General features: G+C 48.3%; 2 protein-coding genes across 2 annotated transcripts in view; one reads left to right on the top strand and one right to left on the bottom strand.

The window, feature by feature from the left end:
• The window catches only part of LOC125956105 (methanethiol oxidase), a 2,126-nt gene extending 186 nt beyond the window's left edge, over positions 1-1,940 (bottom strand). Inside the window, exons 1-4 of the mRNA XM_049687662.1 lie at positions 1,684-1,940; positions 1,462-1,625; positions 169-1,391; positions 1-100 (exon numbers count right to left, since the gene is read on the bottom strand). The exon at positions 1-100 is cut by the window's left edge and continues 186 nt beyond it. Of these exons, the coding sequence (XP_049543619.1) occupies positions 52-100; positions 169-1,391; positions 1,462-1,625; positions 1,684-1,696 (1,449 nt within the window). The 5' untranslated portion in view covers positions 1,697-1,940 and the 3' untranslated portion in view covers positions 1-51. The remainder of the gene's footprint in view (positions 101-168; positions 1,392-1,461; positions 1,626-1,683) is intronic.
• Positions 1,941-5,263: 3,323 nt separating this feature from the next.
• On the top strand, positions 5,264-7,649 carry LOC125958390 (SET domain-containing protein SmydA-8-like). Its single transcript, XM_049691685.1, has 6 exons — positions 5,264-5,425; positions 5,517-5,654; positions 5,842-5,964; positions 6,311-6,501; positions 6,576-7,321; positions 7,405-7,649. Exons 1-6 carry the CDS (start codon positions 5,264-5,266, stop codon positions 7,647-7,649), a joined length of 1,605 nt encoding a protein of 534 aa, XP_049547642.1.
• The last annotated feature ends 5,148 nt before the right edge of the window (positions 7,650-12,797 follow it).

The raw sequence follows: 12,797 nt of genomic DNA, 5'->3' as shown, positions 1-12,797 counted from the left end.
TTGGGCATTAAGTTGTTAAACATGAAGAACATATGATCAACATACTGCAACCTATTCATCTACCAGCCAGATGTCCGAGGTACAATCTCCCCCCGGGTACCTGAAACGAGAATTTAATGCCTTCATTTAGTCAGTCAAACTAATGGAGGAATTAATGGAGGAACATACCGCATCTCATGTGGAAGTCCCGGTCCGTACGGCTCTCCGCCAAAGTCCACCAGAAAGTTTTCGTTCACCGTCATGCCCCCGTTCACCACATCGACATCCAGCTGCACGATCGTACCGCCGGCACGCACCATCTCCGGATAGAACTGCTTATCCCAGGGTGAGAACAAACTGGACGAAACATACAACCGCTTGCCATCGAGCGAAAGCTGCAACATCTGAGGTCCACCCTGGAGCCTTCGATTCTTCACAAACCTCGGCGCCGGCTGTTCCGACAACTCTTCGTCCTTCAAAACGCGCACCTTCGAATCACTCTCAATAGCTCCCCCGAGGAACACTTGCCCGGTAAGACGCGGATGTGCCCGATCCGTGATATCATACTGACGCACATCACCATGCAACCAATTGCTAAAGTACAGGAAGCGATCGTCAAGCGAAATCAATATATCCGTCATCATGCCCCCGATCTGTGGATCAGCATAATTGGCCACCGTTTTGGCCGGCACATCGATCACCTTCTCTGCGCTGTACTCACTCTCCCCAGGCTTCTGATAGAACCGATAAACATTAGCATACAGTGCGCACCCGACGTACCCTTGGTTCTCCTTCGGATTGTGTAGGAACCGAATCTCGAGCGGTGTCGTGCCCTCCGCGCCGAGCTCGAGCGTTTGGAAGAGTTCCCGTTCCTGCCAGCGATAAAAATTCAACCGACTCCCGTACTGCGTCGGATCATCACAATCCGTCGGATGGAAACCGCGACGGAATAGCTTCGGGGCACCCCATTCCGAGGCAACCATCACGTTAAAGTACGGCTGATACCAGTAATCGTACCCGCACGGGGCCTTCCGCTCACCCCGCGTCCAGCGTCCCACGAGCTCAAAGTTCTTATCAAACTCAACGAACTCACCGAGCGCATTACCCTCGGCATCGCCCATCACCGAAACCATAATGTTCCCGTTCGGTAGACAGTGGGTCGTGTGCGGTGCCGTACAGTTGACCGACTGCAGCACATCACCCTCGATAACTTTCACGAGCTTTGGTGCTCGCGGATCGCTCGCCGTGTCCACGATGAAGATACGATCCGAGTTGAGACAGGGTAGCACCATACGATCGCGGACCGGAACCGGCTTGTCGGCGTCCTTCAGGACGTGACAACTCGAACAGGTATTCCAGCCACTGTGATGCAGCTCGTTCCCCTTGCTGTTCGTGTACGTACGATGGATGACCTGACGGAGAAGACGAGGCAGGAGAATTCTCGTATCAAGAAGTGATCATCACGATCGCAGAAACTTATACCTGACAGTACGTTGGACTTGCGGGATCCACATCAACCGTCGCGAGGTAATCGCCGTGCTCCTCGTCCAAGTTCGGTTGTACGCAAACCACATACAGTAGCTTCTCCACCGGACCATTCCGAACGGCGTCCAGTGGCGTTGCATAACCGGGACCACATTTGCACTCTGCCGGGATAGATAGCGTTGTATCAATTGATGCGCTCCCCGCGGTTGCAATACTTACTGTTGTCACTCATCTTAACAATCAGCCGAATGATATCACTACTAGACACTTTAGCACCCCAGCAACGACGACGACGATGGTTCGAAATGAAATGATAAAGTTGTTGTTGTTACCGTCGACCAAAGACGCGCGAGATGAAGCCGCTTGTCATCGTTTGCGACGCGTTTGCACCAGCATCATCATTATCAACCTCCCTAGAGTTTGGGAATCCAGCCAGCCAGCAGCAGAGGCTGCTGTCCGCTGTTGGCCACTACCAGCACCACGACGAGCACTGCAGCCGGTTTCTCTGCGGCCAACGATAACGCGACGATGATGGAGAATGTAAACAGCGAAATCAGGTTTGTGCAACGCACTGTATTGGTGCGATAAGTCGCGCTGGTGGTCAACGGTACCGCGGAACCAATACTGCGAGCGAAGATCAAGAGCGGTCTCGCGCTTATGGCTCTGTGCGTTGAAATTCAGGACCGTACGGTTCGAATGGGATGGTCGTAGCAGTTAGCCCGATAAGGAAAGCCAATGCGATGAGTTGATAGCCGTATCCGGAGCATGTATTTGTGGTGGATTGTATTATGAATATACTGTAATAGGAGGATTATGTTAAATTTGATTAAAAACTTTATCAATCTTCAACATTATCAACTTTATCCAAACTTCACTTTAAACGACAACCTTTCAAGAATGTCTGTCGTTATTTAAGGAATATTTACTAAAAAAATACAGCAACGGTATTAATTTCAGAGTGGACGAGTCTTCAAAAGTGCAAACCATTTGCGGAGTCCAACGTGCAATGTGTTGAATTGTCTGTGCTATACAAATTGATACTCTTTGGCAAGATGCGAATGTTTTCGAGGTACTTCGGTTGTGTTTTTTTGTACAATTTTCCTTTTACCAATTTTTTGTAGCATTTTGAATGTAACAAGAAACGAAATAAAATTGTTTTATAATTGTAGCAATAAATTTTACAATAATTCGACACAGCTTTTAAAGCACGTTGCTTTTAGGAAAACCGCATAGTAGCGAGGCTCAATATGCTTGTCTGTTTTACTTCGAATTATGCAAAAGGTACAAATAATACTTTTGAAAGATTCAGCATTTATGAAAAATGTGTAAAAACTATAACTAAAAAGAGTAAATACGTAAGCCCCTCCGTAACGCACTGTTTGCCTTTCAAATAAGCAATCAATTAGTTGATTACTTGACACACGGGGTTTGGCTTTTATAAGCCAAGTCATGTCGCGACAATAAATAAGCAAAGACGTCTTATGTTACGGAACATCATTAGGTTGTGCGGATCGGAGGGTATTTAATAATTCATAAAACACTTTGCCCGGTACACAGGTTAAACTCCTCGCGCGTTCATTAATATCAACTTCATCCTTTTCCTGCCCAGCAGAGCGCCACACACGGGGCACGTACGGTGGCTTCGAATGTCAAATAATCCATCCACAAGACAAGATGAACGGCCAATCGAACGTGCAAACACACACGCACACACACACACGCCTTCCACAGAATTAACCTGCATTTGCAGAGGCCAACCGAGGAGCATTCCTTGGGTGAGCAAAATTGGCGTCCCGCAAGGTAGGAAAAGCGAATCGGGCACGCATCACTATCAATTATAATAAACCTGGCCAGAAGAACCCCACGGGGGCCGGACGATCACCGCGGACACCAACGGTGACACGCACGATCGTAAATTATCCCCGCAACTGCACAACCAAACCAGCCAGCCAGCCAGCCACCGTGTTGCGGAAGCGGTTACCCGTGAACGCGCACACACACACACGAAACTATTTTTAAACTGGCAAACGTGCGTGCAGTTGGCACGAGAGTGTCGTGAAATAAGAAAAGCAAAAGGTGGGAAGAATTCAAGAGACCGAAACGCCACCGCAGCAGCAGCTAATGCTATCGGTTGAAAGGCCAACACCACGCGTTGTGCACGGTATTGGTATGTGGCACGTGGCGCACGAAAGGATGCGTTCACCGCGTGTACCGGTGCTCCTTAAAAGCAAAGCGAGGGTTCGCAATTGGCCACAAACCGGGCCTGCCGGGAGCCGTTGCGTTGTCTGGTGGAAAGCGAAATCGCCGGCATTTGGCCAAAAATACCGAACAAACCGCGCGTTCGGTTCCGTCGCGTGCGCATGTGATCGGGGTTTGTGGGAACTGATTGGTGGTCCGCTAGTGAGGTAGGGCCACGGGTAGTGCGAAGAGAACCAGAAGAGCACCTGTTGGCACGGCTTCACAGGCGACCCAGTTTTGCGATCATAATGAGATTCTGGGCAGTGGATCGATAAGCAGCTGCAGCAGCAGAATATTATCGATTTTCCTTGCGGAGAGACACTCGCAGTGTTCGTATTTCAATCTAAGTAGCCATATTTAATGCTCTTCGTTCTATTTTAAATAACAAAAAGGCGTTGTTCTTTGTAATGCAAAAATAAAACCTAAAATCGATCGAACTAAATATAAATGTACTTCATGTTAGCATATTCTTGGCAGGTGCTATTCTCATTGTTGTAGCACAGTACAACCTGTACCTTTCGAAGGTTCTTTCATAAACTAGATGTTTAAAGACAGTACTAAGCTGACAGTATTATCGCGTCTATACCACTTGCAGGATGAAAAGGAAATCGGTTTCGGGATAAAACACAGCGTGTAAGTTAGAAGAGTCTATTGGTCCATCCACTCCATTCATTTCCCCGGCTACGCGAGTGCATAAATCAGCATCAGCTCATCAGTCTACGATTTTCTTCGCGCTTCCTAAGTCACTCACACCGCATCTCTCACCACGTTTCGTTTCATACGCGTGTTTTCTCTCGCTCGATTTCACTCGTGCCGCGTGTTTTCTCTGCGGTTTCACCTTTCAATGAAGCATACTCTTCGCTGCATGCTGTAGAGCATGCACGCGCCTCAGAAACAATTGTCCGCCGTGGATCGCGCCTGCGCAAAACGCGATCCTCGCTCGCCGTTTCGAAAAGGTTCATCCGCTCGAGCAGCAACACTCGCCACTATCGGCAATCGGCGAGTTCTTCGTGGTTGCCAGTCGATCGTCGTCTACGCTGTGTAGTAGAGTGAGCGTGGATCCTTATTTGAAATCCCGGAAAATAGTGAGCCATTCGCGTGTGAGATTCCGTTGGAAAGATACAGTTCTACATCGATAGCTGTCCGTTTAAACATTCTACACAGCTTCTGGGTCCGTGTAGTGCAACATAACGCCAACCACAGGCCTCAACATACATTCCATTGTTGGCCCGGTTCCCTTTTGAACCCCTGAGACCCGAGTGAAACGAGGGCGGTCGCTCGACAAGTGCAAGATAAAAATATCATTTCCTAGTGGCTAGACACCGTCTCGGGAGATCTGTGTTCGCGGAAGAAAAAGGCGTAGGAAAAGCCGCCGTGTAACCACGTGGCAGTAGAGACAGATCAGAGAACATCCGAAACATCTGCTCGCTAACCACAACGACAACGATCGTCGACCAGTGGCCTGGTGGGTTGTTCGAGCAAGGAAGGAAGGAAGGAAGGAAGAAACTATCAGACCAGCTGAAAGGTCGATCGTTGCCCGCTAGTGAGTGAGCAAGTCGCGATGCTCGAAGACGAAGATTCGGATCGTATCGAGAAGATATGCCCGGTGTGCCAGGTGGAGGCCACCAAACGGTGCTCGCGGTGTGCCCTGGTGTACTACTGTAGCGTCGAGCATCAGCAGCAACACTGGAAGAAGCACAAGGCGACCTGCAATCCCTTCAAAGTACGCTCCGCCTTTTTCGTTCAAACCAAATCGATGAAATTATGATGGTCGTTCGATAAAATGGTTTATTTGTGTGTGCGTGTTTTTATAGGTTTTCTCCAACGAGCAGTTCGGTCGGTTTCTGGTGGCCACCCGCGAGATTAAGGCGGGCGAGGTAGTGATCAAGGAACCGCCGCTAGTGCACGGACCAGCCCAGATCACGGGCCCGGTTTGTGTTGGTTGCTTGCAGGTACGGAGGAGTTCTGTTTTGCTCGTTGTCGTTGTCCCAACAAACAAATTTCTATTCAAGAATACACTTCATCAACCGATGTTGCTGCTGCTGCTAATGATGATTGATGATCCCATTTCCCACCAAAATGATTTGTTTTCTTTTATTCTTTGAAAACATTAAACTCGACGCGTTCATTTGCTTTCAGGGTTTGGAGGAAAATAAATATCTCGAGTGTGAGCAGTGCGGTTGGCCGGTTTGTAAACGCTCCTGCCAGGACAATCCGGCACACCGGGCCGAGTGTAAGCTAACGATTGGACGCGGCAGCAAGGCAAGTATCGAGCGGAACGAAACACTCACGTGATTAAACCCGTGATCAAAGCAGAAGCGATGCAACAATGTTTGCTGCTGGGGCATGTGGCAAATGCGAAGCATAATTTGCATTCCATCTGCAAGTGCATTCGAATGCGTCATTGCGACATTCGAATGGTTTGCATTCGAGCTGCACGCGCTGCATTGGCAATGTAATATGCACCAGCGTACAGGAAATACGCGTACATTCCGGGGAATTTGCATTCTCCTTGTTTGCCGTGAGCTGCATCTGCGATGTCAATTTCATCTCTTGCAGTCCTTGGCCTTCATGTTTGCTATGTTTGCTATTTCATTACTTTGTGCAGATTGCAATCCAGCACTTCTACGTACCGCACCCAATGTACCAATGTTTGATGCCATTACGATGCTTACTGCTGGCGGAAAGTGATCCCGCGAAATGGGAGCTGCTGCAGCAGCTGGAATCACACGAGGAGGAACGTCGCGGTTCCGAGCTATGGCGTAACGATCGTGAAGGAGTGGCCAAACTAATACCACGGTAAGATCGTTCGCTTTTATCACTCCACCTCCACTTCTACTCCAAGCATTTGCTTCGTTCTCATTGCTTGACAGATTCTTCAAGACCGGGGACCGCTGGGACGAGGATGAGATTCTACGGATCGTCGGCATCATACAGGTGAATGGACACGAGATACCGCTTAGCGTGCCATCGTCGGTCGCCATCTACAACCAGGCCTCGATGCTGGAGCACTCCTGCAGACCGAACCTCTCGAAAAGCTTTACCAATCGTGGTGAGATCGTGCTGTGGGCACCGAATACGATCAAACGGGGCGAACGGCTCAGCATCTGCTACACGGATGCAATGTGGGCTACGGGCAACCGGTTGGAGCATCTGCTGCAAACCAAGATGTTCCGGTGCGAGTGTGAACGGTGCTCGGATCCGACCGAATACGAAACCTACTTCAGTGCGTTGCGCTGCTCCGGCTTTCAGAAGGATTCCAAGTGTAAGGGATACATTCTGCCGGTGGACAGCGACAACTGGACCACCGGGGATTGGAGCTGTCAGAAGTGTCGTGGTGTGGTGACGGGTGCCGCGGTCGGTCAGATTCTCGAGCGTGCCCGGATGGATCTGGAAGCGATGCAGAAACATCGGGAGGATCATTGTAACAAGTACATGAAGCACTACTCGAAGTGGTTAACGCCGAACCATCAGTATCTGGTCGATGTGAAGATATCGCTGTCGCAGGTGATCGGTGGTAAAGCGCCGGAAGCGATCAAGAAGATCCCGTACGAGAAGCTGATGAGCAAGATCAAGATCTGTCAGGATCTGTTGACACTGTTCGAGAAGATCTGTCCAGGTGAGTCGTCCAGGTCGGAGAAGGTATGACTATAATGTGTCAAAGGATAACATTTCTTCCGTTTTGATTTCGAATCTTTCCAGCCGAGGCTAGGGCCTTTGGTGCGACGCGGTTCGAGTTGCACGCGGCCCTGGCCGAGCTGGCACGCCGCAGCACGGAATCCAATAATCCCGCGTGTACGTCACAGCTCGAGGAGTCGCTGTACAATGCGAACGAGTGTGTCCGGATGCTGCTGCACGAACCGGCCGTACTGATGGAGAGCAAAATATGCGCCCAGGCAAAGATGAACGCCGAAGCGCTAAAGTCACTTCTAGGAATCAAAGAGTAAAGGGGCCGGATGTTAGGTTGAGCCATTTTACCCAAAGACACTACCGAGAATGGTAGCTTGTTAGTAAATTTAACATTTAATCAATAAACCTAAAAAATAACCGAATGTTTAGCGACTGACAGCTTCATTTTTAGATGTCAAACGTCACTGGAATGGGGCCGGTCTAAGTTAATCCCGAGATATAGACAAGTGATAGATGAGCGGTTGGTGCTTCCGGTGTTTTATGAACGTAATTTCTGCATAAGACAACCGTGCGCAGGAGGATTGCCTAGAGCTAGGTAGCTGGACAAGTGCATGCTCAGAGTTGGGCACTTTTCCGGCCGAGAGCTACATAAGCATTACATAAATATTTTATCACTGCTTAAGCGTGAGATATTGGAGCAGCTTGCTGGTTGTAAGATGCATTAACGTGTCACAGATGCAGCCAGCATGCACTCCATGTGATGAGCTATTTTGTACTAAGAGCATTCCAGTGGATGCAAAAGTGAGGTTATGGTTTTGGAGCTTTGAAGCAAAAACTAGACGAATTTCTCAAGGCACTCTATGATGACCCAAAACACTATGTTATGCTTAGTTTTTACCTTTTTCGACATTTTTCGGTTCATTTGCTAGCATTGGCCACAGGGAGAAAGGCTGGTTTAGATTCTTTCGAACGCATCAATCGGAGCTACAATTATTAGTTCACCGATCACCACCATACTACACTCCCAGACACGAGTAAACTTTATTCATTTGAAAAATCTCCCGCGCGTTCCATCCATCTGCGCAGCATCTGTGTTGGGGCCGTGGCTGTTGCTTTCCTTTCGCTTCGATAATTTTATTTTTATTTCCCTCCCCACCGGGGACAGTTGTGCATCGACTTTTCAAAAGTCAAAAGTGTGTTGTGCAAGATATTTGAAAAGTTAAAATCCTTCAGATGAGAGCGGCGGGGGAACGGGAATGAGCAATCAACGGGCAACCCGGGCAGGGGGGGAACCCAGAAGAAACGAAGAAGCTATCAGAGACAGTCAGAAGTCAGCCAGCCACTCATATCTCGCACGGTTCGCGCGGTTCTGTTGCGCGAGTGATTGCGGGGACGAGTTTTAATTAAATATAATTTATGAATAACAGATTGGTGTCGCATCCTTTTCCATCCGTTGTCGGTCCCACGTGGATACGAGGATATGATTAGGGAGAGGCAGAATGCTTTTCATCTCTAAGAGAGAGAGAGAACGCTTGTTGGAAACTCATTTCCCCGGACCGTGCGAGACCTTTCATTTCAAGTAGAATCAACGGCTGGTTCCTTCCTTTGACACGCTGATTGGTCGATGTAACGATTGTTTAACTTCCTTTCACAAGGATTATGTCGCTACACGCACACGATTTGAAGCAAAATGCTAAACTTGTCCTTGCCTATCACGGGACCATTCGATTCGAATTCGAATTTAATCGACAAAAGTTTGACATCCACTCGCAGACGTTCCGTTTGCAGAACACCTCCCAAGCCAACTTAACTTTACAGTACAAAGGCTACAGCTCAAATATTTAACTAGCAACTCGCAACCAACAGTCAGACCTTCACCCGTGATGTTTGCCCTCCGTATTACCAACCTGGTGACCGGTTGCCACAATTGATCTCCTCATGAAAGTTGAACCCTCGACCCACTGTGCAATAGAAGATGAAACGTGGAGTGGAAACTCGTTGGCATATGGTCCAGTATTGGCATCGCATATGCGATGTACCTCGACTAGCATGACTCATGTTTCAACTATCCCTCCCTTTTTCCCATCCACCAACGTGAGCACGAACTGAAATAAAACGTGATTTTGCAGAATTTTTCAACTCATTGCGGTTCGGTTGCGCCCGGCAAAAGGCGTTTAGGCGAATCGTACCGTAAACGAGAACAATCACAGGCGACAAGGTTAGAGATTTTCGGTGGATTGCTATACGATAAACGAAGGCCCTGGGACCGGGCTGCGCTGCCCTGGAGCCACTTATGTTCGTTGCGATGTTGGGCAACACACCGTCATGGAAGACGTGCGGAAAATAGTAATTCAATGCAGGTGTTAGAAATCAGACTCTCCTCAGAGCCAATCCGGGGATTGTGCTCTAGGAAGTGCAGGAAACGAAACGGAAACCATTTTACGAAAGCTACGAGGGAGCGGTGTTATCAAACAGGAAGGAACTGTGGTATGAAAATATTGGAATTCTTACAAACCAGAGCAGCAAAAAAACAGAGCAACCTATGGTTGCCTTGGGCTGCAAACTTCGGAGAACAACACATTCTCGCTAGGAGCGCTATCAATTGAAGCGTGGAAAAGTATATAAGTATATATAGATATTGGCATGGCAGTAGCTTGAGCCCTGAGACCACGGAGGGGCTGGGGAGCAAAAATCATATCAACAACCACCACCAGGAGTGGGGAGTCTATGCCCGAACCGAAGTACCGTAATAAACTGACCACCTAACATGCATCGGTAGCCGGTCGCTAAGGGGTTGCTCCGATGAGCCAAGAGCAACTCTTGAGCGAAACAACAGTGAACTGACCACCGTGCCGAGAGATAGCCGAGCCCTTTTTCCATCCCCAAACCCACTGTTGGGACTAAGCTTGTCCTCTACAAGCCATCCCCAGGTGCCTCCTCCAGGGGGGGGGACTAGCAAAGTTAGGTCGTCTGCTCCTTGAGGCTACTCTAGTGTCGGTGTCGTCGCATGCCGCTAGCATCATCATCATACCCTTTGTGGCTGTGTGTGCCATCCCTAAAGTATGCACTTCCGCATAAGCGGTTCCGTAGGACAACGAGGTAGTTGCAAACAAAACACGTCCTTCGAAGGGAAAGAGAGAGAGCAGACCAAGGCAGGGGCTGCCGCTTCCGATCGCATGGAATTGTCGTGATGCACTCGAGGAACCGGTCCGGATCCGGTTGCGGACTTATGCTCCTTACACACAAACACACACACACAGACACGGCATGTGTAATCCGAGTGTTATACTCTGGGTTATTATTGGAAAGAATATTGAAATAGGACTCTATCTACAATCATTTTCCATATATATTTTAAGATGGGAATACAATGCTCTGCACGTGGAGTACCATGACCGTCGTCGTCCTCGTCATCGTTGTTGGAACAAAGCGATGCATCGAAGCAACCAGTATGTTTTGCTCCCGTGTGTGTGTGTGTTTGTATGAGAGAAAATGGAAGAGGAATGGATGATCGCCTCGTATGCAGATAGTCACAGTAAACAGTGGGAGATGGTGCCAGCAGATGGTGGTTGGACTTCTCTTCTCAATTCTCTCAAGACAATTGACATTAGGGAGTTACACAGTACGTGTGTGTGTGTGATTATAGCAGCGTTGAGCAGCAGGTCTTCAATAAATGAAGCAAATAGTATGATCAAACATTTGATCCACGATGCCTGTTCGTGTGCTGTTGCTGATAAGAACCGGATGCTGGTCTCTCAACCTGTCACAATACTGTTACTAGCAGATAAAGGACGTCGATTGCCTTCTAATGGGACCGGATTAGAATGTTTCGGTCTTTAAAACCCCTTTTAAACATTGGTTCATTTCTCGTATTTGTAAAAGAACTTATCAAATAACGCAAGAACGCAACCATATGCGCCGGGCAGTCGGCAGTAGTCAGCAATTTTCGATTTCGAGACGAACTTACTACCGAATCCTGCAACTGACGGCACCGGCTTTTATGCCGGGATCATCAGCATCGACCCACAACGCTGCTGCTGCTGCTGCTGCTACATACTTTTGAAATATTGCCCCTCACGATACGATGTGCCTGTTTCTCGGGGGCTCGGGGCTCTACAGGCACTTGGCACACGAAATCGCGCTCCGTCCGTTCCAATAATAGACAGCAATAAGCGACGACGACGAGACGAGCGAACTGCTTCTGCTTCCGATTTGTGCTGACGTTCCGAAAATTTTCGGGAAGGAAAGAAAAGAAAATGGGAAAACGAGCCCGGGAAACGAATCCATTCCACTTCACGAGAGAAAGAATGTGTGTGTCTGTGTGTGTGTGTTCGGTGGACATTGCTCGAACCTTAATTAAATTAAGAAAGCCATTCAGTAAGCCCTTTTTGACATGCCTATCAGTGCGCTTGGAACAGCTGGCAGCGGCTTGGGCATTTGGTATCGCACAGAGTGGACCGAGAAGGGGTTTTAATGATGCTTTTAGCGAGAGCATAGCTTTCTTGCTGCGATGGAATATGCTACAAAAGACATCTCCACATGGCCTCGATAGTAGACAATACGAGAAGTTATTTTTAATAAATTTTAACGATTGCGCTGTATGTCAATTTATCTAACCGTTAAAATCGATAAACGGCTAGAGTAGCTGCTCAATATGCGCAACCAAAATGGGATGCTATCACATACGTATGTGTGAGTGTGTGTTGCCATTGCGGTGGTGGTTGAAGATTACCCTACCGTATGACCTGGTTGCCTCAGAACGGAACACGTTAGTGCTTTCAAGACGTAAAGGTTATCGTGGGAAAGCATCGATCACGGTCATTCCTATCGGGTGCTTGGCGTCGGCAGTCGGTCTTACCTTGATCAACCAACCCTTCCTCCCCCCAGGGGGAGCGATGCTATCAAGCGTACAGCGATTCAATGTGGTGCGAAAGTTAATGGTCCATACCGTTCTCGATGGCCGGGCCCGGTAGTACCGGTTGGCGTGTGCAATTGTGAGATTGATATCATTCGGAAGGTACGGCAAGATATCAGCGAACCAGTTGGGGGAGTCTTTCCCCGGAACAGCCCCGGGAAATAGATAATGGTTCAGTAAGTTCAGTCGCCTGAATCCCTGCTGGGATACTGGCAATGAGTAATGTAGCTATTCAAAGTTTAATTTCCTCTTCATGTGCGTCAGTTCCCGCTTGCGTTGATTTGCAATTGGAAAGGGAGTTATTTATTTGAAGAATATTCGATTAAAATCATCAGCCACCATGCGCCTCCATTAAACACCATGCGCCTCCATCAAAAGTATTCAAAACAAAGAAAAAGCATAAAAAATAGCAACAAATGAGCAGCAAATACTGCAACACGATTACACACGGAACCACCCGGTGTCACACTGATGTGGTAGGGAGTAAAAATGAAAAGAAAATTCCACAATACAACATGCGAGCTCATCGTGCGAACATAAATGCTCCCGA

Source organism: Anopheles darlingi, chromosome 3 (genome assembly GCF_943734745.1).
Source record: "Anopheles darlingi chromosome 3, idAnoDarlMG_H_01, whole genome shotgun sequence".
Classification (NCBI taxonomy): Eukaryota; Metazoa; Arthropoda; class Insecta; order Diptera; family Culicidae; genus Anopheles; species Anopheles darlingi.
Note: the sequence above shows the minus strand (reverse complement) of the source record. Positions and strands in the feature narration are given on the sequence as shown.

Coding starts and splice junctions, on each gene's coding strand:
- LOC125958390 (XM_049691685.1), top strand. CDS start 5,264: ATGCTCGAAGACGAAGATTCGGATCGTATCGAGAAGATATGCCCGGTG. Junction 5,426..5,516: donor CGACCTGCAATCCCTTCAAA/GTACGCTCCGCC, acceptor GTGTTTTTATAG/GTTTTCTCCAACGAGCAGTT. Junction 7,322..7,404: donor GTTCGAGAAGATCTGTCCAG/GTGAGTCGTCCA, acceptor GAATCTTTCCAG/CCGAGGCTAGGGCCTTTGGT.